Source organism: Phoenix dactylifera, chromosome 11 (assembly GCF_051530095.1).
Source record: "Phoenix dactylifera cultivar Ajwa chromosome 11, Ajwa_hap1_PhDact_Kaust_v1.1, whole genome shotgun sequence".
Taxonomy (NCBI): domain Eukaryota; kingdom Viridiplantae; phylum Streptophyta; class Magnoliopsida; order Arecales; family Arecaceae; genus Phoenix; species Phoenix dactylifera.
This window is the reverse complement of record NC_143200.1, coordinates 18,436,077-18,463,410: the sequence shown is the minus strand read 5'-3', so window position 1 is coordinate 18,463,410 and position 27,334 is coordinate 18,436,077. Positions and strand designations below refer to the sequence as shown.

Below are 27,334 nucleotides of genomic sequence, written 5' to 3'. Positions count from 1 at the left end.
TAGTGCATAAGCTAATAGGTCTATAGTGACTCGGTTCCGAAGCATCCTGACGCTTCGGTATCAATGTTATAAAAGTGGCCTTCCAATCATCTGCCATCACTGCCCGACCAAAGTAAAACTGTACTGCCTCCATCACTCCCCTCCAAATAATGCACCAATATCTCCGAAAGAAGAAAGGTGGAAATCCGTCCGGTCCTGGGGCCTTATCCTCGGCCAGACTCCATACCGCCTCCTGCACCTCCATCTCTGACACTGGCCGGATCAAAGTTGCATTTTCTGTCTCCTCAACTCTGACCAGCGGTCTAGGAAGCTGACCTGTAACATGTGTCCCACCATCCTCCGTCCACCTGGATCTGAAAAACTCCAACAACACCCGTCTCACTGCAGCATCCTCCTCCACCCGTGGACCAGCCCCTACCCTCAAGGAGCGAATCATGTTCCTCTGCCTCCTGATGACTGCCGATCGGTCGAAGAAGCTGGTATTCCGGTCACCATCCCTAACCCACTGAACTCTGGACTTCTGTCTCCAAAAGATCTCCTGCTGGCGGAGCAAAGAATGATGGGTAGCTAGTGATCGTCGTAAATCCACCATCTCCGCCTCCGTGAGCTCCTCTCCCCGATCCTCCCGCCCCTGGAAATCCACTATCTGAGCCTCCACCCCCTCTAATCTCCGAAAAATATTGCCGACGACCTCACGGTTCCATCGACGAAGACGCCGCTTGGTAAGCTCCAGTCTGCGCGACACCCTCTGCATGGCATCCCCCCGTACTGGCATGCCCCAAGCCTCCCTGACCACATCCCAGGTCTGGGGGTATGACAACCATAACTTCTCGAACCGGAAAGGACTGTGATGAGTGGACCCCGAAACTGTGGAAATCAAGAGAGGGCAGTGGTCAGATGCAATCCGGGCTAGATGACTAACCTGATAGGATGGAAACCGTTGAATCCAGTCCGGAGATGCAATTGCCCTGTCAATCCGCTCCCACACTCTAGCATGCCCAAGCTGATTGTTGCACCAGGTAAACCGAGGTCCTGAGAAGCCGAGGTCTACCAGCCCATTCCTCTCCAAGACCTCCCGAAACTCCCTTCTATCCACTGAATCTGAGTAGGCCCTACCTCCTCTTTTCTCACTAGGACTTAAAATGCAGTTGAAATCACCTACCACCATAGTCGGTACTCCCTGGGCCAACAGAGTCGTCAGTTCATCCCAAAGGGCTCTCCGAGTCCGGTAGTCGGTACTGGCATAAACCCCACATAGAACCCACGGAGGGTCATTTGGTTCCGAAAGTACCATCACTACCTGCTGAGAACAGTTGCAGATGATATCTACTGAAGCTATCCCACGCTTCCATAACACTAGGATGCCCCCAGACAAGCCCCGAGACTCAACTGCAAAAGATTCCCAATCTACTGCCAAGCGCCGCTGCACACGGCGTAACCCATCTCCGGACACCCGGGTTTCACAAAGAAAACAAATATCCGGGCAATGAATCTAAATTAATCTTTTAAAGGACGACGAGAAGGACGGCTTGGCCGCCCCTCTACAGTTCCAAGCTAGTACCTTCATTCAAACACAGAAGAAGAATTTTTGCCCTCTTGCCCCGGGCCAAACACTCCTGATGCAGCAGTCACTTCTCCTTCCATCGATGCCAAAGCATCTCCCTGGATCACAGCTCTCAGCAAGTCTACCACCTTCCCATGCTCCAAAATCGGTGAAGATGATCCCTGCCCCGAGCCCCCTGACAAACCTCTCCTCACCACTGCCCCTGATGGCGATGGGATGGAGCTCTTCAACTCCATGTTGTGCCCCTTCACAGGCCTCCCCTCCCCTGATGGCGTAGAAGAGGGATCGACCTGTTTCTGGGTACTCCCGGCCGAAAGCACATCAACCGTAGCCTCACCCGTTCCTGAAGCCGTCTCGCCCCCTTCCAACCCCTGTCCGTCGGCGGTAGCCTTCCCATCGCCTCTCCTCGCTGCCATCTGCAGCGGTGGTACTTCCTCCGCCGCTCGCCTTCCGGTCGGCACGGGGACGCCTTCCACCGTCGGTGTCTTCTCCGCCCGTGCTCCACCGGCAGCATCACCCGCCGGTAGAGGTCGGTTAGGGTCCCTCGCCGGGGGCAGGGAGGCGCTCCGGAAATGTCTCCTCCCTTCCTCCCTCCGGCGAGATGCCAAGTCGTCGAAGGAGATGGAGGAGGACGATCTGGGGAGGGTCGACCCAGTCGCACCTCGTCCCGCTCCGGAAATTTTCTTCATCGGGCTTCTAGCCCGTTTCATCGGGCTTGGGCCCTGGCCCAATAGCAGTCCGGTTGCATCGGCCTGGTCCGTCTCCGCCTGGCCCATACGACCTCGGGCCGCCGGCCTTGGCACCAGCCCATCCAACCCGGCCCGCCCCAGCTCCGCCTGGCCCGGCTCACCCAGAATCCCAGTAGACTTGGAGTGAAGACCGGGCCCCAACCCAGGATGAGTTAACCCAGTGTCCGGCGCCACCGAGTCGCCCACCACCCCCGTCTCCGGCGACCGCCGCCTGGCCACCTTGGTTGGCTTTTGCCACCCATCAGTGTCCGCGGGCGACTCCGGGGAGGTCGGCACCACGTGGGAGGGGCTCGGCACGGACTGAACAGCCGGACGCACCTGTGTTGGGTCGGCACCAGTACTCGTCGGCGCCGGTGGCACTCTGTGCGTGGCGAGCCACGGGCCATAGACTCGTCGGCCGCATTCGTCGTCCCCTACTGATTCCGACTGGCCACTGGACTCATGGCCAGCCTTCTCCCCCTCAGTCGTTTTGGCCCCCGGCCCCCCACTCCCGGAAGCCGACCCCGGCGTAGCGTATCGGCATCCGCTCCCTCCATGGCCAAGCCGACCACATCGGTAGCAGACCAGCGGCAGGAACTCATACTGGAAGGTCTGCCAGAGCTTCCCTTCCTTCCCCCTGATGAACACCCCCGGCCGCACGGGTAATCTGGCGTCCACCTCAACCTTAATCCTCGCATACCCCATGCGACGGCGATCCACCGTGAAGCCATCCGCTTCGATTGGGACACCGGCCTCCGTTGCAATCTCCCAGATGGACTCCTTACGCCAATACTCGAGTGGCAACCCCGGGAGGCGTAACCAAACCACCACCCTATTCACCTCCTTCCTCCCAGGGACGAAATCGGGCTGCCATCTCTCCACCGCCATTAACTGGCCAGCAATAATCCACGGACCTCTTGCCAGCGCCGCCTCCCTGTCCTCCACATTCCGGAAGCGAAGGGCGAAATACCCAGCGGCCATGGGGAAAGCTTCAACCTCGTAGTCCAGTTTCCCCTTTGCTTTCATCTCCCGGGCAGCCCACTCTGCCGGGACTCTCCTTCCCAAGCTCCTCCCAATCACCGCCGTGGAACTCCAGGCCTCCCTCTCCTTCTCCACCCACTCCGGCATCAGCTCCAGCACCTTCGGGAACCTCCGCTGGACCTCCTCTGACTCCTCGGCTGGGATTTCGTGGTTGGTCCACATGGGTGGTCGGGCCGAGCCTCTAGCCACCTCCAACCAGGACCGCGAGGACCCAGCCTTCCCCGGTCCTTGGCGCTTCCCAGCCATAGGCGTCTTCGATCCCTCCGTCTCCTTCCCCTTGCCTTTGTCCCCCCTGGTAGCCATACTCCACCCCCCTCCCCAGCTGTTTGGGGAAATGCCACACCGGCAGCACGATTTTTGGCGCACCCGCTCACCCGCTCCCTCTCTCCATCTTGGCTGCAATAAAGTGCGCCATTTTGGCATCCTATCCCAATTCCTAACAAAATAAAATAACTTCTCAGTCTCCATCCTATCCTCCGATCGATATCGCAACTAGAGAGAGAAAGAGAAAGAGCATGGCTTCTTCCCTAATCTCCTTGTCCCTTCTTCGCCCTCTCCCCTCTTTATTCTCACCTAAAAGCCTCTCCCACCCCCACCTCCTCCTCCGCGGCCGGCCGCGCCACGCCGTCGCCGCCCGGGCCAAGAACAACAACTCCGGCACCGATCCCGCCGACCGCCTCATCGCCGCCGCCTGCTACCTCTACCCCTTCCTTGACGGCGTCCAGTACGGCCGCTACGTCCTGGCCCAGTTCCCGGCATTCCAGGTCCTCCTCCAGCCCCTTCTCCCCGCCATCCGCCTCTTCCGCTCGTCCCCCCTCAACGGCTTCCTCCTCTTCCTCACCCTCTACTTCGTCGTCGTCCGCAGACCGTCCGCCTTTAGCCACTACGTCCGCTTCAACACCATGCAGGCCATCGTCCTCGATGTCCTCCTCATCTTCCCCGATCTCCTCGAGCGCACCTTCAACCTCCGGGAAGGCCTCGGCTTTGGGCTCCTTCAGAGCGTCGACAGCACCGTCTTCTTATTCCTCCTGGTCTCCTTGGTCTACGGATCAACTTCCTGCCTCCTGGGGCACGTCCCCAGGTTGCCAATCGTCGCCGAGGCTGCCGAGCGGCAGGTCATGTGAGTTTCCCGCTGCTCTCCTCTCTTCTAGCTGTTCCGATTTGGAAAGCTTCGATCTTTTACCTTTTTGGACCCCTAATTGGTGGCTCGGGTCTCAAAAAGAAAAAAAGTTGCTTCGCGATGCGATTGGGTGGAATTGAGAAATGGGTTGGGTTGTTTTGTTGATTCATGTTGTATTGCTGGTGGTTTATCAATCTCATACTCTAAACTGAAAATTCAGCTCTTTTGTTCTATAAGGATGGGGAAATCCCTTCCCCTTGCTAATAGTAGTGATAAATTGGGGAGAGTTGGCACTTCTGTCCGGTTGACATGGATGAAGTTTGGAAGATCTGTGTCTATGCTAGTTGCTTGTTCTTACATGCCATTTCTAGTTTCAGTTCCGGGATTTGAAGTTTAATTAGGTTGGGTTTGGCTTGATGGTTTGGATTGTAGTGATGGTTATTATTTTTTCTTCCTTGTGCGCTCCCTTTTTGCAAATTGACATATGGTACGCTGGATTGTTATCCACTTGCCTCAAAGGTAACACTAACAAGTAACAATTAATGAGGTTTTGTCAAGTTTGCTTACACCCCATTGTCTTGGATGATCGATGTGTATGTGTAACTGGTAGTATATGTTTTACAATTTTTTCCTTGGAACAAATATGAGTTATTTTGGATGTCTGCCATGTAGGTTTGCTCGTACTACTGTGTTTTGTTTCTAATCAATAGTTATATCACTTCTAAAAGTTGTCATATTTTCCCAGAGGAAATGGATTCTTCTAAGCAAATATTGTCAGTTCATATCACAAGATGCTTGAAGTTATTTTTTTAAGAATCTTTATCTATGTCATGTCTATGGTAATATAATGCATCTTCTGTTGTTGATACTGGTTATCTATTTGCGTTCATGGATGCTAGTGGTAAGTTTTGCTGGATGCTAATAATACCATCCTGAATATTTGAGCTTTGTATTTGGCAAGGTGGCCATTAAAGTGATTAGAGGCAATATAAACCTAGTTTGCTGAACATGGGCACAGGCTGGCTAATTTATTCACTAGAAGAGACAATGAATGGATACCAGTGCCCCATTTTAGAAGGACAAACCCTTGCCCCTGAATGTAAGCTTGGGTTTGTACTTCCCGATAGCTTTCCAAAACATTTTTAGTCATCCGTGGAGGGTACAATATGCTATGGATTAAACACCGACCAGTTGAATAGGTAACAAGACTTTTGGGAGCTTAGGAACCCGAGGATCTCCTTCCCTCTCTCGCCATCCTCCAAACTTCTTCCTTCTTTGTTCTTATATTCTCTCTTCTTTTGCATCATAATAATATGTTTCAAATGCTGTTTAATGTGAGTTTGTTTCAGTATTAGAGCAAGTTAGTTCTTTTGGGCTTCAGTAAAATTTCTTCTTCAAGTCAGTATGAATGAGAAATAACAGTACGTATGTAATGCAAGATGGGAGAAAATTAAAAGGTGATACGCTGCATTATGATATAGGATTTTCACTTATGGCTTGTGATTTGAACACTGTCAAATGGATTAGCATATCAAGAAGATGTATCATTGGAGAGTTTAGTCTTTTTTGTTCACTCTTTCTGATGAAAGAGTAAACAATTCAGATAGAATCTCCCTCATTATCTCATCATCATGTTCTAATCTGGATTAATGATGAGGGAATTAAGTTGTTCGAATTTATTTTCTTGGTGAAAAAAATATTAAAAAGAGTTGCATTAAGGGTGCACTTCTAAATATATCAGTTGTTTTAATCTCAAAAATGATTTTATGTCCTTAACAAAGATTCTTCTGGTCAGATCAAGTATGTCCATATTATGGTCCTTGATCACTTATCACCTCGTTTTTGACAATATGGAAGTTTTCTAGTTAGGGAGATGCTTCAGTATTCTGAATTTTTTCTGTCATTTTTATCTTTTAAACAGGATTTAAACTTTGAACTGGTTGCCTTTGGCTCTGATATGTTGAAAGATATCTAAATGGTGTTTATTAGATTTGGGTTCTCGATGTCCCTTCCAACTGTTGATCAACTCCCTGATTTGCAATTGCCAATTCTGTACAGAAGAAACATCACCACAACATCTACTCTGGCTCCTGCTCTCCTAAACCATCTCTCTCTCTCTCTCTCTCTCTGCTCCCCGCCCCCCACCCTCCTCCTTGCTCCCCTCAACTTCCCCCCACTAACACTACGCTTGCTAGGCTATTAGCTGTGGCCAAATGTGGCTTGTGCTCTCTGATTAGTTCTTTGTCCAGCCCTCTTTACGTCTCAGACTAAAACCAGGAAAGCAGGTAGGCATCAAGGTCTTGAAAACACATAGAGAGAAGGGGGAAGAGGGAGGGAGGGGGGGGGGGGGGGAATGAATGCAGAGATGAGTGCTTGGGAACAGAGAGGAGAGAGAGGGGGGAGCAGTGGCAGGTCTGCGGTTGTTCAATGAGTTCTTGAAGAACAAAAGGGAGAGAAAAGTGAGGAAGAAGAATGAAGGCTAACTGTAAAATCTCAATTTTATATCCCATGATGAAGGAATAATGGAGCTACAGCACTAGATAGGTGATCGATTGCTCTCTTCAGCTGAGAGAAATTAGAATTACTTAAATCACTAATTGGTCAAAAGACCGAACAAGTTAAATTCCAATTTTCCCCTATTACAAATGAAAGGCTTTAGTTCTAGCAGATATAATAAACATATAAACATAAAAAGGAACCAAAGCAAAACCCTTTTAGTCATTAGTTGTTTGGCAAGAAGCACATGTAGACATATTATGGCTCATAAGATATCAGGACACCTTTACATTTATTGCATCTAAATGGGTTTCTTTATTCAAATCTAAATAATTCTTTCATTGATACACACACACACACACATCTATACATATATACATATATGTACAGAAGTCATTTGATTGTTCTTGGTGGTCTTCTAAAAGAGTTTAGTTTGTTGAAGCAACCTCCACCATTGTTCTATATGCAATTTAACATGGAAGACACATCAATATACCGCCCACGGCAAAAGCTTGGCACAGACAAGTTGTGGACAGGATTCAAAATTTTCCTTATGTCATTTGATTAGAAAGTATGTGTCCGGTCATATTCGATATGAGACTATTTACTTCTGATCTTTCAGTAGCCAAGGTTTATAATGCAAATTGTCTCATAAAGGCTTGTTCCAAGATCATTGGTTGCAATTAGGGCAAGCAACAACAATGTCAGTGACAATCCAACAAAAGCGGTACCAAAAAGATTCTGAAGCCAAAGCATATTGCTTTTAGATAACCACTGAAAAAACTTTCAGTTTGAGTCTGGTTGATGGTTATTATTGTTGGAATAGGCTCTATAATTGGATAGAATTGACAATGGTGCCAACAGCAATGATTGTGCAGATTTCACTGATTGAGTGCCGAGCTAATTTTTTTGTTATTGCCTCGTTTTCGCTGAATATGTTTCCCATTTGGTTGATAACATTATTATAAGTTTACTATGTTTCCCATTTGGTTGATAACATTATTATGAGTTTACTATGTTTCCCATTTGGTTGATGACATTATTATGAGTTTACTATTTTTGCATGGCAGTTTACTGAAAGATTGGGTTTGGTTAAGGTTTTCCTAATTCTTAAACTGAGGTATACAGAAGAGCATGATTTTCTGTAGATAGTTGACTGTGGTTTGAACGATAACTTTGATAGGAGAAAAGGTTTATGAAGTCTAGCATTGGTGTTAATATGATTGGGATGATGATTCTCTAGTCAAGGAAAAACATATTCCCAGACATATGATTTTGCTTCCCTGTTTCAAGTCTATGAAAGTATGTCAGGATGGAAAAATATGTTGAGATTGCCTTCAAATAGGTTAAGGTAGAGTGAATGGAGTGGAGACACCCCACAGGTGTCATGCACTATTGAGAAGTTAAGGGAACTTCTTGCAACATTTGTCTCTGACTGGTCTATAATAGAATACGTATCGTTGAGAAATAACGAGGTTCTGTAAGAATAAGATGGGCATGCCAAGGTGGATTGTGCTACAATAGTGGTAGGATGAGTAAAAGAAATAGGTATTAGAGGCAGGTGAGAAGTGACTTCAGGGAATTTAGCCAGCGACAAATATTTGAGGTGATCTGAGAGTTGTAACATTAGACCTAGGTAATCCTGGTGCAGGAGGGTCTCGAGACTTGAATATTGATTGGAAGGTTAAAGAAGTTGGTGAGATCAAAGAAGCCTTTGATGGAGAAGGAGACAGATGATTTCAAGTTTACCTTTTTACTACTGTCAATGTGCTTGCCTTTGATAAGGACCAATGACCTTGTATCAATTGTGCTAGGATTCTCATTTACGTTCGACATAGACATTTTACTAGTTCTGATAATTGTGCTTGAGGTTTCAAAGAGGTCAAGCATGTTCTTTATTGAGAGTAAAGGGAGGAGTTAATGTATCTACTCATTTTTTTTGTACTCAGCACTGATGTGATCAAGTATATCACCCTCTGATCTCGTTAATCATAGCTTGAGCCCAATCAGGATCTTCACTTGATGGTGTTTGTGGTGGGTCTGGAAATTTTCGCATGAAAAATGCGAGGATGTTTTTCCCCAAGGGTAGAATTGGGTTCGCCAGCTGATATGGTTTAACAATGATATTGTAAATGATAGATGGCCTCTTATTGCGAGGATATGAAAAGGTTTTTTGGCTAAAGAGGTACTTTGTCAGATTTGCTGGACTGGAAACTGCTCTGTCTAGAAGAAGCATATATCTGATACTGTTGAAGAAAATGGTGTTGATCATTATATTACTGTTAGCTTGTTGACCAGCACATAACTGAGAAAAACAGGAATTTAATTACGTTTTTCTTTCTAGTCTGATATTATATCAATTTATGCACATCTTTCTTTCTATTATGGTATTAAAAAAATCTTGGCTTGGCCTAATGGATAAAGCTGGTACTAAAATTTTAGAAAATGTGATCCTCCTTGAAGTTACCACTAGGTTTTTAATTTGAGGACAACTTTATGAAGCACTGCATTTGCTCTGAAAGAAATTCTGGAAGCTCCCTTGCTTACGGAAATAATAGACTTATTTTTGAAAATAATTAGTCTTTATTTCAAGCACTTTTCTGTTCGGAAATTGAGAATTATCGTATGCAGTCATAGCCATCTATCAAATACTTTTCTTAACATTTTAATGCAGATATCCATGCACCGAGGATCTTTTAATGGTTGTAATTTAGATGTTATACTATTATAACAGCTGTTAAATATAACTGTTACTTTTCATTCAATTAATCTGCCATAGGGGAAAAGTGGTCAGGGAACAATAATTTTTTTTTAAAAAAACTTATTTTTTATTTTTTATTTTCTTATTGTGACAGTTAATCATAACCGTTGTAGTAGCTAATATCTTGTTTCCAAATAAATCCAGTCTAGGCCAAATTGGCAAATAATGTTCAGAAATGTCAGTTAGGATATGGAACATGATGATTTGGAGGCATATTTGCTTTCTGGGATGCTGGCGTTTTTGAAACCTTGCTATTTCCGGCCATGCTCGATGAGTGGAAGCGAATCTTCATCACATTGATTCCGAAGAGGCAGGATCCTGTGGAGCCTAGTCATTTTCGACCGATCAGTTTGTGCACCACTCTGTACAAGGTCGTGACAAATATTATGGCTCAGAGGATGAGAGGTATTCTACTTGGACTCATTTGCCCTGAACAGGAGGTCTTTCTTGGAGGACGTTTTATCTTCGACAACGTGTTCATTGTTCAGGAGTTCATGACTGACCTACAGAGGGCGCCAATGCATAGAGGCTTGATGGACGTCAAGCTCGATATGGAGAGCTTACGATAGGATGAGGTGGGACTTTGTAACTCACTACTTAGTGGGGTTTGGCTTTCAATCGCTGTGGATTAGGTGGGTCTAGGGCTGCATTTTGACCCCGTACTTTGCCTTGTTGGTTAATGGATCCCCCTCATAGCTCTTTGGATCAGCGGTGGGTCTGAGGCAGGGCTGCCCACTGTCACCCTTGTTGTTCATGAGCAGACTCCCTTATCTAGAGCACTGTGGCAAGCATCTGTGACACAGTAGATGGAGGCATACAGTTCGGCAGTGGGTTCAGCTCAGTTATCTCACATGTTGTTTGTTGATGATTGCTTGCTGCTGGCCCGTGCGACGAGAAGATCGGTCCTAGCCATCCGTAGGATCTTGGGAGAGTACTGTGTGGTGTCTGGCCAGTAGGTCAATTTGGCGAAGTCAGCAGTCTGCTTCAGCCCGAAGACCAACCCAGGGACGAAGGCATTTGTCATGAGTATTCTGCAGATCGGTGAGCAGGAGGGGACTCTTGGGTACCTCAGGGTCTCGATTACTGGACAACGCTTGAGGAGGGAGTGTGCCGCCATGGAGGCAGCTGTCAGGCATAGACTAGAGGGATGGCAGGCGACTGCGCTATCCATGATGGGTAGAGTTACTCTGGTACGGCCAGTCTCGAGCTCTGTTCCCATTTACTTATTGACCAACACCTTGGTGCCCCTCGCAGCGCTGCGAAACATGGAGAGATTGTTCACGAATTTCATTTGGGGGCGACGTGGGGATAAGGACAGAGTTCACCTACTGGCATGGGAGACTATTTGCCAGCTGACCAGCAGCGCGGGGTTGGGAGTTCACTCTTTGATTGAGCGCCAGGAAGTCTTGGCGACTAGGCTGGCAGTCAGATATTTTCTAGAGTCGGAGAGTCTCTGGGGTGCTGTGATGAGGGCGAAGTATAGGGATCCAGCCGATCCGACAATTTTTTGCATCAGACAGGGTTGATCCTTCATATGGCAGGAGATTTGTGCCAGAGCCTCGATCGTGTCCTTGATGATCAGATGGGAGATCAGGGACGGACAAGCTATCGACATCCTAGAGGATAGGTGGTTATTTGAGATTCCCCTGCGTGGGTGGCCCACACTGATCGATGAGAGCTGGCTTGAGGGACGTAGATTATGTGATCTCTTTGCCCTAGGAGAGCAGAGATGGGATAAGGATGATAAGGATCTTGTTAGGAGGGCATTTGGGATGCAGCTTGCGAAGCAGGTATTGTCTCTACCGATCCCTATAGGCGAGGCGGTGGATCGGCGAGTTTGGGGTATGACTGGCAAGTCGGTGGTGCGAGCCTGGAATTTATCTGGGTTGCTTGGGAGGCCCTCAACCCGGCAGATGGATGGGAGGTGAATCTGGAGGATGCGCATCCATCCTCACGTAACACTATTCCTTTAGAGGGTGGCCTGAGGGTGTCTACCTACTAGAGGGGTGATGGCGAGGCGGGGAGTGAGGATCCCGTCGGTTTATCTGGTATGCCTGAAGGTAGAGTCCATATGCCATGTACTAATAGAGCGCCCTCAGGCCAGTCAATCTAGGTGTGCTGCATTTGATCTCGACCAGCGGCAGAGGTGGACGTCGATTGAAGAGCTATTGCATTTTCTGGCGGACTCCCTACGGAGTCCCAGGTTCTTAGAGAGAGGGACGCGAGCCACCTACCTGGCCTACCACTGTTGGTTGGACAGGAATGCTCGATTCTTCGAGAGCGGTAGCGCTCCTCCGAGGGTGGTAGCAGACAGAGCCTTACTGCAGGCGACAGAGTTTATTGGCACTATTGTGGTTTCACTTTCTGGGATGGCTGGAGAAATCTGGGGCCCCTATTCTACTCTTGTAGCGTCCATGTATGTGCTCGTCTCCTAGGTGCTTCCTGATTATCTCAAGGTGAACTTTGATGGTAGTGTCACTGACGACGGAAATTGTGGTGACGTGGACTTCGTCATCAGAGATTATGGGGCCAAACTGGTGGCGGCCGGAGGTCGGTGCGTCTTCGACATGACTGCCGTCTGTGCCGAGCTCAAAGTTACTTGAAGGGCATCAACTTCGTAAGGCGCGTCTTGGGTGCAGAACGTCTCCTCCTTGAGAATGACTTGACCATGGTGATCGAGTGGATCCAAAGTTGGGAAGGCACTGCAGAGGGACGGCTGCTGCTGCACGACATTTGTAAACTACTGGAAGAGTGGCTCTTACACGATCACGCATGTCTATAAGGAGGCAAATGGCGCAGCTGACTGGGTTGCGTCTTTTGCTGCCCACCACTCGGGAGGCTTCATATGGAAAAACAAAGGATCTCTGCTAAACTATTGTTTTCTGATTTTGTTGGCCGCATTCACACCTGTTGCATGTGAGCCGCCATTGTACTAAAAAAAAAACACCTTCCTATTTGGACCAGGCTTGAGATAATTACTATTATTGCAATGGTTCCTTGCACAATGAACTGGTGAAACCACACCCAGAAATCCTGCCCCTACCAGGTCCGGAGGGATCAAAACCTTTTAAACACCCTTAAGTAGCTTAGTAGCGTGTACAAATTGTAATAATACTGAAGGCCTTCATATCCAACTTTCTACAAACTTTTTTAAGTTATACAAAAGGTTTCAATCATATATTCCTAATCAGGCCTCCAAGACATTCAAAGCCACAACCACGTATCTTAACAGCCATTTTACACCAGTCTTATATGTAAACACCCTGCTACTTTTTTATGTTTCTTTATGTTTTTGTTGCCGTTGATAACATGTCATCTTTCTCATCACATCTCGACGTTCATTGGTAGTAATTTCCGGCATTCTACATCTCAAAAGCACTCTATTCACACGCCCCATTCAGTTTTACCAGCTATAGTAAACCGAATTTTATAAAAACAATCAATAATCAGTAATCCCCCACAGCTCTGAATGGGGTCAATGACCTCAAACCTCCAAAATCCCTCACTTGGAAATATTCCATCCTTTTCTTTGTACCACCCCACTTATTTTAATAAATTTTTCCTTGGGGGAGAATCTTACTCCTTTCCCCTCAAAAAAAAAAAATAATAATAATCTTTTTGGTAAAACTAAATTTATTTTAAATTTTACATAAATTTGGTTTGGTAATACTTGTCAACCAAAAAACCTCCCAGAATCCTAAAGAATTAGGTCATACAAAAATCCGAGTGCCTTAAATTCAAGCAAACACGGTTAAGGTTTAACAAAACCTTTAGGCGTGTGGCCTTTGAAGTGTTCAGAAAGCTGTCAGGCAACAGCACAGATATAGGAGTTCAAAAGATCCTAGGCCATGAAGTTTTCAGAGATGGCCTAATGAGTTCCCGAGCAGCCGATAAGGTATCATATAGAATGAAGAAAAGGGTTCCATGTCTACATGGATGACAAAATGCTTGGAAACAGACCTTAAAAAGGACAAATGTCCAACTTACTATCAATACAGCATTATATAAAAATCAACTCTTTTGCATGGATGTCAAACACAACAAAACAGCCAGGACAAGTTGAGAAAAATATCCAAGCACACGCCACAAAAATAGAGCTGCATCTGACGTTCTACAAAATCCACTCAATCTTGGCACAAACAGTACAAATCAATACGTCACATTGTTAAGTGTAGAGTATGGAATAAATTTTCTAATTTGCACATACTACTATTAAAACACGGTTAGAAATTATCCAAAATAACTTACAACAGGAGTCGTTGACAGAACAAAACTTCTCATGCATGGAAGCCTGTAAGAAAAGCAGCTTCGCAATTTGTAATGGAAGCCTCTTCTGGAAAGTAGTCACCAATGAAAGAATACCCCATAGCTTTTGTCTGTCCACTAAAAGCAGTAAAAGCCAAACAGAATATACATTCATCTGAGGAGTTCAGTGACATGACAAAGTTAAATATGAAACCCAAGTATGGTAGCACTAGCTGTTGTTTCTTTTTCTCCTTTTTGGTGCCTGCGAGGGTTCCTCGCCTTTGCTTCCCACCCTACAGTGTCCCTTTGCTTGATTAGTAGATGCAGGGTCTTCATGGTCCTACAAGCAAAATAAAGGAACTGTCAGATTTATAACAAAGTATGAGAACCTGAATGCCATTAACAAGACTTAAGATCTACAATTTTGCAGATATTTGTTTGGGGATGCATGTATAAATATTATGACTCGTGTAAATAATAATTTACTTCCAGAGATGCAAAATGCAAGTTAGACCATCCGCAACTTCATATATTAATCAGATATTTAACCAGACATGAGCATCAAGAGTAAAGATAGAAGATAGGAGTGATAATGCAGCCAACAAGAAGAGGTGAGTTGAATTTGAGCATGAACAATCATGAGTTACAAAATTTTAGATAATAAGAATGCTTTTAAAGAAGCCCCAGGCCAAAATATTATAAATCGATCAAGCATGACATTCAAATGTACACTTCGGCAAGAGTTGATTTTTATTGGAGTGAAGTAATTCAGAATAGAATAATAGTGACTACATTTTGAGTTTTGGAATGTTACCAGTAAGAGCAATGCTTGAGGTCAAGCCCCTAGAATCCTGACTTCTCAGACCTACCAATGAAACATGGGCTCCAGAAGGTTGGGTGATATGATTCAGCATATAATGGCACTATTGCATATAATGGCAAGGTTGACTGGGTATTTTCTGGTCCTAGTAACGACAGCAATCATAAAATACAGTTGAAAACCTCAAGGATTGCTGAAATACTATAAAATGGGACTACATTCATATTATTGATTACGTTAGAGAAATGCACTACATACATTAAATGGATCAGTTAACAGCTAAGCGGATAATGAATCAAGATAAGTGGCGACTCATGTTGTGATGCACAAAGAACCTCCCAAGCTGACATTTTCTGCAGCACATATTCCAGTGTAAGTTCTGATAGACTAACATACTCTATCAGATAAAGAAGTAATTTGATTAAGAGAGAGAGAGAGAGAAGATCCTTGGCATATATTCAACAATTGCATCAAAGGTGTACATTCAAACAATTAGCCAAGTAACAAAGACTGGTGCGAGATAACAGGACTGTAGAAATGGATTGTCCAAGCTGTCTGCAGTTCATATTGGGAGATGGAAATGAAATTAAGTATCAATTGTGCTCTAGAAACAGATCCAATATGCACCCTGACCTTTCTCTCTAACTCAGAACAAAAATAAATACATATCATAAGTTCACAGGAAGAAAAAGTCCATACCTTAGCATTGGAATTAGTCAAAGTGGCAGCCAGTCTCTTATTAATTGCTCGCTTGCCAAGGTTGATCTGCACAGAAATACTGGCCTGAGACAGATCTATACCAGAGCTCTGTAGCGCCTGAGCTAGTGTAGTCAACAGCCTGTCTTATCACAAAAATAAAAAAAATGCAAAAATCAAATTTTAATTTTGGGTGGGGTGGGTTCATATATAGATTCCAAGTCAAGAAACAAGAGTCACTAAATAATTGTTATGCTCCTTAACAAGCTCAACATGAACCTTGTCACTCAATGTACGGATATAGCTTAAGAAACCTTATAAATAATGAATAATATGTTGGAACTGGTGGCTGACAACCTAGCATCAAGCTGTCATGAATTAAATTTTTAAGAAGAAAAATGAATGGAATCAAAGAAAAAAGGGCAGAAGACAACTTGGTATTGTCTCTATAAAGATATCAGTAGCATCCATCCTATCCAAAAGCAGATAAGCATAGCATAATGTGAATACGTTGGCAAAGATTATCACATTTATTCCTGAATTCTAAAGCACAGTAGCATAAAGCTAAGTTCACCAGAATAAACAAAGCCGAAAAATTGTTAGAATTCCCAAAGAAAAACAGAATATTATGACACTTAGCCAAAAAAGTAAATGGCATCAGATTTGAATGTGTCATACAGGCATCATTCCAACATCTAGGAATATGCAGACAGATATCAGCAGACAGATATCAATTAAGAGCCTACAGAGAGAAAAAGCAAAGAAAGAAGTCCCGAAAAAAATGTGTTTATGATATCCAAGAGATGATAATAACAAAGACAAAAAAAAAAAAGTTCTTGAATACATACCCTTGGGAATAGGTACTAGACACACTTATTGTTCCTTCATCAATTGTCAGCTCTTCTTGTTCATTCAAAATCTCGCGACTGACAGCAGAGTCAGCTGGACCAGATGATCTTAACCATTGTGGCTGGGCCTGGGTTGTCATGTTATCTGCATCTGAAACCAACCTCTACTGTAACTGAGCAATACTAGTTTCTCTTCCAGCATAAGAATACAAATTTGGCAGCAAAAGAGGGGGTGTGGCTGCCATCTTACTTGCAATATTTGAGGGAGTTTCCATTGCTTTGTAAGAGATTCTAGCAGCCGTATCTGATTCAGTCAGGTTCTGTGCAGTTGAGAGCATTGCTGGTGCAGCTGGGATGCTATTGCCATTCCCAGAAAACATACATCCAGGGGAAGCAGAACCATTTTTGTTGACTTCAGAGGGGTCAGAGATACCATCCCCAGTAGATTGGTTATTGTTCTGTTGCAAAGGTTAGAAAAAGGATGGTTGAATAAGATTGTTAGACAGAAGAATATTATCATAAGAAATTTTCCAATCACAAATATGGATATAATGCCCAGTTTTATCTAAGTTTACTAAATGACAGATACCCGTGCATTTTTCCAGAATTGTCTACAATAGACTTTTACCTGTCAAAAGAAAAACCAAAAAGTGAAAATCAATAAAAACTCTTTTTGTTTGCAGAAACGATTAAGATAACCAATATTTGTTGGGACCAGCTAAAAGTTCTCCTAGAAGTCTAGAAATAATACAATCTAACAAATGGTCTAGCACTCACACATGAATACTAACCAAGAAAAGAGACTAAAAGAACACTCACTCATTATCAAAAGTGTTTGTCTAACTTGGTTTAAATATGGCATTATTTATTTCCCCGAAAATACATTACTCACTAAGTACCATTTCACTAAACAGAGGCAGGGCTGGGGCAAACAATTGCAAAACCTAAGTTAACTTTCACAAAACTTTACAAAAACAACAGTATCAGCATAACAGTAGAATAATCTTACAATGCTGCATCTGTATTCACAGCTCTAACATTTTACAAAAACATATGAAAACCAATACCATATAAAAGGCACAAGCAGATCAAAGGTTTACCAATAACATGCACCATAAGAACATTGACAGATAATAAAAGAAGTTATATCCTCCAAGAAATTTATACAGAATCTATTTGTTTGTAGAGTCCAAAAAAAAAGTTTCTCAAATCCCCTTTAAAAGTTATGAATGATAACACCTTCAATTGTTCCAGAATGCAAGCTTTTGCATGACAAGCTTAAAACATAGTGTCCTGTTTAAGAGACAGAAGATCATAATATTGGCCCAAGGTAGCTTTCAAGACATTTGGAGTTCCTATAAACATCAATATTTCCGCTTGCTCCGAATATTTGCAAGTTAATGAACTTAAGGGGCATGCACATAGTTTACCTAGCACTGTGTAAACAATATATAGAAATATGGAGCATCAAGCCCACATCCACCAATGTTCCAAATCGACATGTCCAAAACATATGGGGATGGACCAATTGGGTGGCAGTGCTTATGCATGCAAAATTGAGTAAAATTACCTTAAGGCAGATCTAAGAATATGCAAACGGGTATCTTACCCCCATCACACCTATTAATTCTACTCACTATAGAACATCTGATGCAACTAATGCATGCACGCTCAGCCTATATGCATATAGAGGAAGGCACATTACCCATGGCATTAACTTTGCATTATCTTGATTCCATCCCAAGTACGAGGACTCGTCCTTCTGAACTTTCTCTTGTAAAAACCGGATGTACTCAATAACCTGCATAAGTGATATAAAGATATATGGCATTTTCAATGAAGTTTAATTGCAAAAGGCGGAAAACAATAGAGTCAAACGATCTTCAGATGATTCAGCATACCTCCAGAAGGAATGATGCCTTATCCCTCTTCTGATCAGTATGTGGTATGAGTTCCCTAAGTATCTGAAATCTGCATGACAGGTCCATGGTCCATTCTAAGTACGTCAAACAGTTATAATTCAACAGAAAATGAAATTACATTAGACTTTATTTGTGTTTTCTGTACTGTTCGGTTAAGTTGCATAGAAAACAAGCAGTATATATGGTGGACTGCATGAAGCCAAGGTACACAAAAGTCCACTTTAAGGTTCACATATAAAAATCTATGCAATGATATATAATAACAATCTTATTTTGCCACCCACTATGTTCTAGGAATAATCTTCCCATCTTATCCCACCAGCATTGCCTATAACCAGAAAATGGGGGAAGAAAAACAATATTTTCATCTCCTAATTTATCTGCTTTTTTTTTTAAAAAAAAAAGTCCTTCACAAGCACCCAAATCAATATGCAACCTGCAATCCTGCATAAGTTTTTCAATTATAAATCAAATTACACCTCACCTTTTACCATATTGAAGGGATTTCTTTATGAAGTTTAGAAGGTTTGAAAAAGAAAGATGCCTTGGATTGTTATCCGGTTCTCAAGTTCAACTAAGTCTTGGTGTGAGGGTCAAGAAATCAGCAGCTTTCTTCAAATACCGTTTGGGAATAAAGAGTTCGAAGCAGCTACCACAAATTCTCAAGTATGTAAACAGAATCAAGCACTGCTGTATATTAACATGGAGGTTGCAAACAATCACCTTATCCAATATCCTCCCATGATTTTTTTTTTAAAAAAGGAAAAACCTTAAGGTGTGGAATAGGTGGAATAGTTAAGTTGATACATTCATTTAATAACCTGAAAAAATATCCCAGAGGTGGCAAGCTTCTAAACTTGAATTCAAACTTTGTTAGGTTCATTAGTTCTAGGGGTCTAAGATGTCTTGTTCTTTAGGAAAAGGTGAGACACCTCTACTCCACAAAAGATTTGGGCTTCTATTTGGCTATCTTCCTGAAAGCATCACGATGCATAACAATTTAACGGAGTCTCTGGATACTGGCAAATTGATGCAGATATATCCTCAACTCAGAGTCATCTATTGAGTTGTGATTTCAATGCTTTTTTGAACAGAACAACCTATATGTGATATCCAATATGATGCATCAAACATTAAAAGGGACCATTACCAACATTGTAAGTTTACAACCTCATGCTAGCCTAACATTTATGAAGGCATGTGAAGGAAAAACAAAGCTGGCATCTATTCCTTAATCAAATCTCGGACGGCACAATCATGGAATACTGGAGACTAAGAGGACCTTACAAGTGAGGCTATTGCTGGACATTTGTATTCCTTTTGTATTTTAGTCCCTTTACATCTTGATATTGTACTCTCTACATCCTCGTACAGGGCATGATGCTTTATTAAGAAGCAAAGTTCTATCAATCTTCAGGTTCCACCCTAATGTATGATTGCAATTTTCTATCAAGATCAGGTTCCACCCTAATCTTGATATTGCACTCTCTATGCTTATGCAAGGTCCATAATGTCAATCTCCATCTCTCATCTATTAGTGGTAGTGATTAGTACCAAGGTTCACCGAACCAATACTAGAGATTGTACTGGCCGGCAGCCGATTCGGCACGGTATGGGCCCGTACCGTGCTATTTCAGGGCATACTGAAATAGGAAGAGCCGGAGAGGGAGGGGGAGAGAGAGAAAGAAAGAGAGGGAGGGAAGGGGGGAGAGAGAGGACCAAAGGAAACCCTAACCCTAACCGAAACGAGAGAGGGAACATTCATCGACGATTGAGTAGAGGGGGAGGGCTCCTCTTGCGTGAGCTGGAAGGTGGGGGGCTTCATCGCGAGCTCCGAGGGAGGGGGTTATTTAATCGAACAGCTCAAACTAGGCTTTTTTCTTCTCTTGGACTGTTTACCGAGCCGACGAGGCGAACCGTCCCGGTTCTCCATCTCGACCTATTTTTCAGGATGGTACAACCAACCCTAGATAGTACTAATAGTACTGCTAATGGTTGTAAGGGCCTCTATAAGTGTCATGAATATGATGACAACACTTTTTTCTCTTTATTTTAGATTACCACCTCTTAACAGTAGTGCAAGTTATTATAAGATTAATAATAAGTAAATGTAAGAGTGATTAATTTCCATTTGTTTCAGTTTCTATCCTTCCTCTCAGCTTCTATTTCAATATAAAAAAAAGGGGAACAGCAGCTTTATTAATATATGTCCTTAATGCAATAAATATATGGATGTGATATTGAATGTATATATAGGATGTTTTATAAACAAAAAATCACTAAAAACAAACAAGACTGATTTGGGAAATATTAATATATGCTAGGAAATGTTTAACAGAGGTCAACAAAAACCCCAAACATTGAAAAAAAATGATTATAGCACAAATGACAACAATTACAACACCAATGACTATGAAAGGAAATCTCCTTTGTTGATAAATGTAATGACCACCCTGGTGTCAAGCATGCTTATCTTTATAAGGCATATCTTCTTAAAGGACAGTTTACTAAATTTAAGGATTTGAAGAAAAAACCATACTCTTAAAGTGAATTTTACCAAAATATATGGTTCACTATTTCATGTATACGTGGTAACTGTTGCCCAAGATGAAAATCCAGGTGGGGGGTGAAATGGGTTTTTCAAATCTTTTATAAACTTAAAGAATTCTTAATTAAAATTAATCTAAAATTTAAGTATGCACAGCAAAATGAATGATAAATAAATGCAGAAGATAATAACAAGCACAAACAAATTAAACATTAAGATTTTCTAGTGGTTTGGTGCTAACCCTTCACCTATGTCCACTCCCCAAGGCTTTTTTTTTGAAAATTTTACTATAATCATAAGCAAGATTCAGCTCAATTGTCTTTCAGGCAACCAAATTCAATTGATTTTTTCTGGCAATCAACTAAAACCAAGCTGTTTTACTGGTACAACTAAACCAACCATGAGTTCCAATCTTTAGAAACTCCTTGCTGATTTTCAAGCTCAGCAAAACTTCGTCGGTTTTTTAGGACAATCAACCACAACCTAGCTGTTTCATGGGTACAACCAAACCTTACAAGCTAGCTGACTTTTCACGGTGTCAGCTACACCAAAAATCCCACATGAGATTTCCTAATCTCGTGTACTAAACTCAAATAGAAAATACATACACAATGATCTCTACATATATTGGATTTTACTCGTTGTAGCTCGTGCTTAATTGTTCTGAATGTTGGAATCATGAAGAATAGAAGTCATCTCTTTCCCTTTCCCATTTTGCTTGCTCTATGTGTTGTGATGAAACTTGAAGATTGGAAGTTGAAGCTCTCTCTCAATATTTGGAAGTTCTCTTTGAAGTCGGTGGAGGCTTTGAATGGTCACTTCTTAAATTGGTCCTCAAGAAGTGGTGGTTAACTTGTATTCCTTTTCTTTCACCTCATCCACTCACTTTCCTTAATCCCCTCTCTTCTTCTTGTCATCCTTAGATATTCCCAAGCATTTATATCTTCAACAACTGGTTGGAGGATGTTTCTAGCCATTAGAGAGGCTAAAATAGTCGTTGGGAGTGAATATGGTTGTTTTGGTTTTGACGAAAAACTAACGAAAAACTAGCCATTACTGTTGTTAGACGCAGACGGTTTCACTCGAATTCTTTAGAGGTCGACTCATGAAAGGGCTATTCTTTGCCGCTTTCTGTTTTTCTTCTGTAACCATTTAGGGGTTGACTTGTTTATACTGGGGTCGACTCATCTACTACAAAAACTTCCAAAAACTCTTCAAAAAATTTCTCCATGCTTCTCTAACCTCTCAAACTCATTGAGCTTCCTATACAACAAATTAGCCACTCCAAAAACACAAAATTATTAGTATCATACTCAAATATGTTGTCCTCATCATAATCAATCCATTGGGTCAACAGTAACAATGACGAAAGGTCATTAAGAAGCTCATTAATGGGCATCTTTATTCTTATGAGGTATGAACATGTACATGTCCATATTGTTAGGGGTTCCTTACACGAAGCCTGCTGTAAAAAAGTAAAATTACATGGCTCTTCTTCTATCTATAAAAGCTCTTTAACTGTAAAATACAACCTATTTTTTTTAATTCTTCTCAAACCTAGATTTATTCAATTTCACAGTAATCAAATCCACTCTTGATTTTCTCTTATTTCAAAAAGATAATCCGTGCTCCGATATCCTTTCCGTTCCTTCCTGACTTCTCATACCTTAAACTTAGAGCTTACTTTCAAAAAAAAAATCGCTTCTTACACTGTTAAGGAAACCTCCAGCGCATTCCTAAAGTTTCACACGCTCTGAAAGTCCAGTATTATCACCTCTCATCATCCATTAAGAACAGCCACAGACAGATAGACATAAGAAGGCCTAAGTCTTTTGAGTTTCATATAGAATATGCAAAATATAGAATGATAAAAGGCTTAACAAAACAAATTTAAAATATTCTATATGAAAACAACCGAGCTTATCACAAATCAGTTAAACAAAAAAAATCTAGCATAGTTAAGCATTCTTTTAAAAAAATCTGCACGGAAACAAAAAGCTTCAAAGAAGCAAAAGCTTGTCATGAACTGTGTTCAGAACCTTGCCTAGCCAAATAGAAACGTTGAAGTTAGAAAGTCTGAAAAGATTTCTTCGAGCAAAGGTTCACCAACTTGAAGATAAATATTCAATCTACCAGTATAAAATACTTTACACAGAATACTCTTTGTTAGACCCATACTGCCCAAAAATTTAAAGCGTCGCACAAGGCAAATCACCAAAGAAACAACTTCAAATTAAAACAAACATACATTATTTAAAACTTAATTTTGAAAAAAGGTCAAACAGCATAAGAAGAGGATTACTGCTGAATTTGGAAAGGTAATCAGATATGTCATCCAGAACAAACTTGCCTGTCATTTATTTTGCTCCTTCTCCGCTGCTCAGTGGCCGAATGCTTTGATCTCGGGGTGGTGGACCTCTGATCATTGTCGCCCCTGATCTTCCCATCTACTTTCACGGTCAACTCTGCAACAAATAAAAACTATAAGGAAATTCTATCACCCCCCAAAAAGCAAAAAACAGCGGAAGCATAATTTCCAGCATTCCACAGGCCTAAATCAATGAATTTCGCTAAAATACGACAGCACAAGATCGAGAAAATGGATTTTTATTCATAAAAAATAGTTTCTTTAAAAAGATCGAAGGCCCTGATAGAAGCTTCCGCCAAGGACCACCAGCGCGCACGTTAGCCAACTTCCAACCTAGCTCGATAACTTGCTCCCCAACCAAGGAGGGGAAGCCAAGGAACCGAAAATTTTAAAACATACATGAAAAAAAAAGGAGCGACCTTTTTGCGAGGAGGAGCCCTCCCTTCTGCTGGACTCCTCCTCGTCGTCGTCGTCGTCGTCGTCGTCGAAGCCCTTGCTGGATCTCGACGCCGACTCCATTAATCGCTTCTTCTCCAGTGCCTGATTGCTGCTCCCAACCGCCCACCCTCCAAAACTCTCACCAACCCTAGAAAACCCAAGAAAACAAAACCGTATAGGAAACAAGAAACCTAGGAGAAGAAGAAGAAGAAGCGACCATGGCGAGAGGAAGAGAAGGGCCACCGACCTGGAGGCGGAGAGCGATCCAAAGCTGGCGCTGCCGCGTGCGGTGAATGAAGAAGGCCACTGCCCTGCGACGCCCGGGAGAACCAAAAACAACCAAAGACGACGCCCTGAGCGACTCGCCTTCTTACTTAAAATATTACACTATTTCAAAAGAAAAATGATCCGGTTGGAAAAATTAATAGCCGTCAGCCGGGGCGGAGGTCGGTAACCTGCGCCATCGGAGCATCGGATGGCCCGCTGGACCGGACCCGACGGCGACATCGCGGGGGAGGGGGAAAGGTTTGGGTGGGGTGGCGCGGTGGTGGCTGGTCTAGATCTCCTCCAGAGCCGCGTGAAGTCACGTGACAATCACGTGGCTCCGAGTGCGCCATCCGCAGCGTGCCACATCCGTTCCTCCATTTAGGAGCAAATATGTCACGTGAATGCGGGTCCCACCACCTCGCTTTCGAAGTGGGTCGTGATGTCCGTTATCGTCAAATATAATATTGCTGTCACGTTATTCTTTACGGGCGCACGAGCCTTTATTAGCTGGAATCCAATCCCGTCAGACATAACGGTGACGGAATTCCAGCTTAAATTGGACGGCCTGGGAGAACCGATCAGGGCCGTCTGATGGGATCTTACCTCTGGAACCAGGGTCTTTCTCAGCGGACTCGTCCCACGGCCTGAACGGGACGCCAGCGAGGGAGGGGGAGCCGTAACTCACGCCGTTGCCGTAATAGGCCTCGGGTTTCCGTTCGACGTCGACGCCTCGGCACGTGCCGCGCTGCGGCTTCACCATGGCCAAGGGGACAGGGTCCGACACGTGGCTGACGCTATACGTCCCGATGCCGCCTGGGAGAACGTGCTCCACCGAGGCCACACGGCCGACGGCGCCGTCGCCGCTCGCCGCCTCATCGCGGTGGCCCTTATCAGCCCGCTCCAGCGGCTTTAAGAAGTCGTGCGTCTTCAGAAAAAAGCCTGCGAATTTAACAAACCATATATAGTGTAATTAGATTGATCAAACGGTGTTACGAACTGGACCCCGCAATCCTAGAAAACCCTAACGGCCATGATGGAACCCATGCACCATACTTGTTTCTCGTATTAATTATGACGTAGAAGTAAAAAGATCAGGATGCCATAGCCTAGCTGTAGAGCAGAGATAGGAGAAGTCACGGACTACGAGAACTAGGATTGGCACTGTTTCCCTGAATGCTCCCACGCTGGCCCATACGCTTATTCCGAAACTGCTGCCAACTTCGCTGCCTAATTTTGAAAGCATTTCTTCCAAGTATGTCCCCGCTGTGATCATAGCGAGGAGCAAGCTACCGAGAGATAGAGAGCGAGAGAGAGAGAGAGCTTCTGATTTAGATATTAACGAATGTCTTCTGGTAAACTTTCTAGATTGAGAGAACGTATTAACGAATGTCTTCTGATAAACTTTCTAGTTATAGTTACGATAATTCATGAGTTATTTTCAAAAAAATGATGAGAAAATTGAAATAAATTTTCAGCGGAAATATCTCAGAGTTGTCTTTAATTCAAACTATCTACAAAAGAGATTCACAGGTACCTTGGGAAGGAGGTCTCGGATCCTGGTGCGGGAAAGACGAATCCTTGTTGTAAGGCGAAAGGAAATCGTAAGCTGCTTTCTTACCTGAAATATTTTAAATTCCATCACCTCCAAAATTACAAAAACTACATAATCATAATAAAACCAAAAAAAAAAAAAAGGCTTCTGTACTGTAATCCAAACCTTGAAGCTCCATCCCCGTACGTCGCCGCACTCTTCGATGTTATTAATCTCGAAACAATTCGCCGCACTGCAATCCTTACGCAGATCAATTCCAAGAACAGATAATCTTGAACCCCTTCCGTTTGAAGGCCTCCGGATTGATCGAATCTCGAACCTCCGCCGTGAAAACAAGTGGAAGCGATCCGTTCTATTGAATAGAACACAAGAGCTCGCAGCTCCGCTACCGGAGAAAGCTCTACCTCCAACTCGAAGGCTTCTGTCGACTTCAAGCCCAAATGCCCAGAACTCCCACAGAATTCGGCACTGTCAAAGAGATCTCAAACAAAAAATGAAAGACCGATCTCTCACAAACCCTAGCTAGATCTGGAGAGAGAGAAAGAGGCGAGGTGGGGAATGGAATGCAGATAGAGATGTATCGGTATATCTCTGGAGGAGCACCAGGGGTGGACTGCGGCCCCCCCCTCGCCTTCTTTTATTCTATCCTTCTTTTCCGTTGCCGCAGAAGGACGTCTCTCTCACGCCGTCCCAACCAAGCACCTCCTGTCGTTTTTCCCAAAGCCTTGCATGCTTATACAGGAATTAACAGTGCAACTGATTGGGTGGCATCTTTTACAACTCAGTATTCAGAAAGTTTTATTTGGGATAATCACTCTTTAGTTGTGTCGTTCTTGCATTCTCTTATCCTTTTTGATCTTATTCCAAACCAACGACGATACCTCCCGCCTCCCGCCGTTTTTCTCAAGATCTTTGCATACTTATACAGAAGCTAATAGTACGGCTGAAGCTAAGCATTTTGAAAATTTTATTTGAAATAATCACTCTTTAATTCTATCAATTTTACATTTTCTTATTCTTTTTGACCTTGTGAGCTGCACTACATCTGTAGTACCAGTCGCCATTGTACTAAAAAAAAAAATCTTTCCACCAAAATTACTCCAGATCAAACGGTCAGAACATCTAACAAAAACTGATGATCTAGATCGATCAGACGGTGAAGATATGCCCACAATGTTTCAACAGGGATCCGTTGCCGTATGCCGGGTTGACTGCGGTTGGCGGGCGCTGACAAATGCGAGTTATCGGCGGTGCGGAGGTACAACTTACAATGAACGCTAATCCCGATTAAAAAGGGTGTTAAATAAGAACAAACAAAAGAGGACAGTTCACAACGGAACGCGTTGGGCCGTGGGAGAAGTCACGTGACGGGCCGCCAGCATGGCCGGTTGCGGTGGGGCCCACGCCCTCGAGGCACATGACCGAGAATTGCGGGCATCCCGCGGAGGCTGCATGTGCGTTAGATTCCTTCACTCATTTCCACCTCCCTCCAACCTTTCATTATATACAAAATATAATATAATATAATATAATACGCGTTATCTTCTTTTTTTTCCCCTAAAAGTATATATTTTTATATAGCTTCTTTATATAATAATATAAAATAATAGCTCTAGGTAAGGCATCCTGTTTTGACGTGAAAAGTCAATTAAAAATGATTTTTTAATGTCTACGGAAGAACGGAGAATATAATATGAGGATTAACTAAGTTAAAAACACAAAGTACTCTTAGCTGCCACCTTTGTGCACATTTAGATAAGTGTTACGTAAATGGATGTCTTCTAAGGTGGAATGCGACAAACTAAAAGAATAAGAAAAGAAGGAAAAAAATTTAAGGAAAACACAGCCTAGATCTGCTCAGATAATCTGATTTACTGTAAACATGGAGAATGACATCCATGATGATTATTAATTACAAGC

At 43.3% G+C, this 27,334-nt stretch overlaps 1 protein-coding gene and 1 pseudogene across 4 annotated transcripts; one reads left to right on the top strand and one right to left on the bottom strand.

The window, feature by feature from the left end:
• Positions 1-3,730: 3,730 nt before the first annotated feature.
• On the top strand, positions 3,731-4,850 carry LOC103721299 (protein TIC 20-v, chloroplastic pseudogene; annotated as a pseudogene). The gene has a single exon (XR_015971222.2). The product of XR_015971222.2 is annotated as a protein TIC 20-v, chloroplastic pseudogene (transcript).
• An 8,968-nt stretch (positions 4,851-13,818) lies between these two features.
• LOC103721297 (transcription factor BIM1-like) lies at positions 13,819-26,121 on the bottom strand. Of its 3 annotated transcripts, none has more exons than XM_026810103.3 (13): positions 25,580-26,121; positions 25,397-25,480; positions 24,466-24,801; positions 23,843-23,906; positions 23,577-23,743; positions 23,140-23,254; positions 18,221-18,290; positions 18,025-18,120; positions 16,909-16,947; positions 16,570-16,777; positions 16,320-16,470; positions 15,475-15,613; positions 13,819-14,295 (listed from the first exon to the last, which is right to left on the bottom strand). In XM_026810103.3, exons 1-13 carry the CDS (start codon positions 25,590-25,592, stop codon positions 14,185-14,187), a joined length of 1,593 nt encoding a protein of 530 aa, XP_026665904.3. In that variant the 5' UTR covers positions 25,593-26,121; the 3' UTR covers positions 13,819-14,184. The 3 variants fall into 3 exon arrangements, with proteins under 3 accessions (XP_026665904.3, XP_026665905.3, XP_026665906.3); XM_026810104.3 differs by having other exon boundaries at positions 16,320-16,464; XM_026810105.3 differs by lacking the exon at positions 16,909-16,947.
• Positions 26,122-27,334: the final 1,213 nt, after the last annotated feature.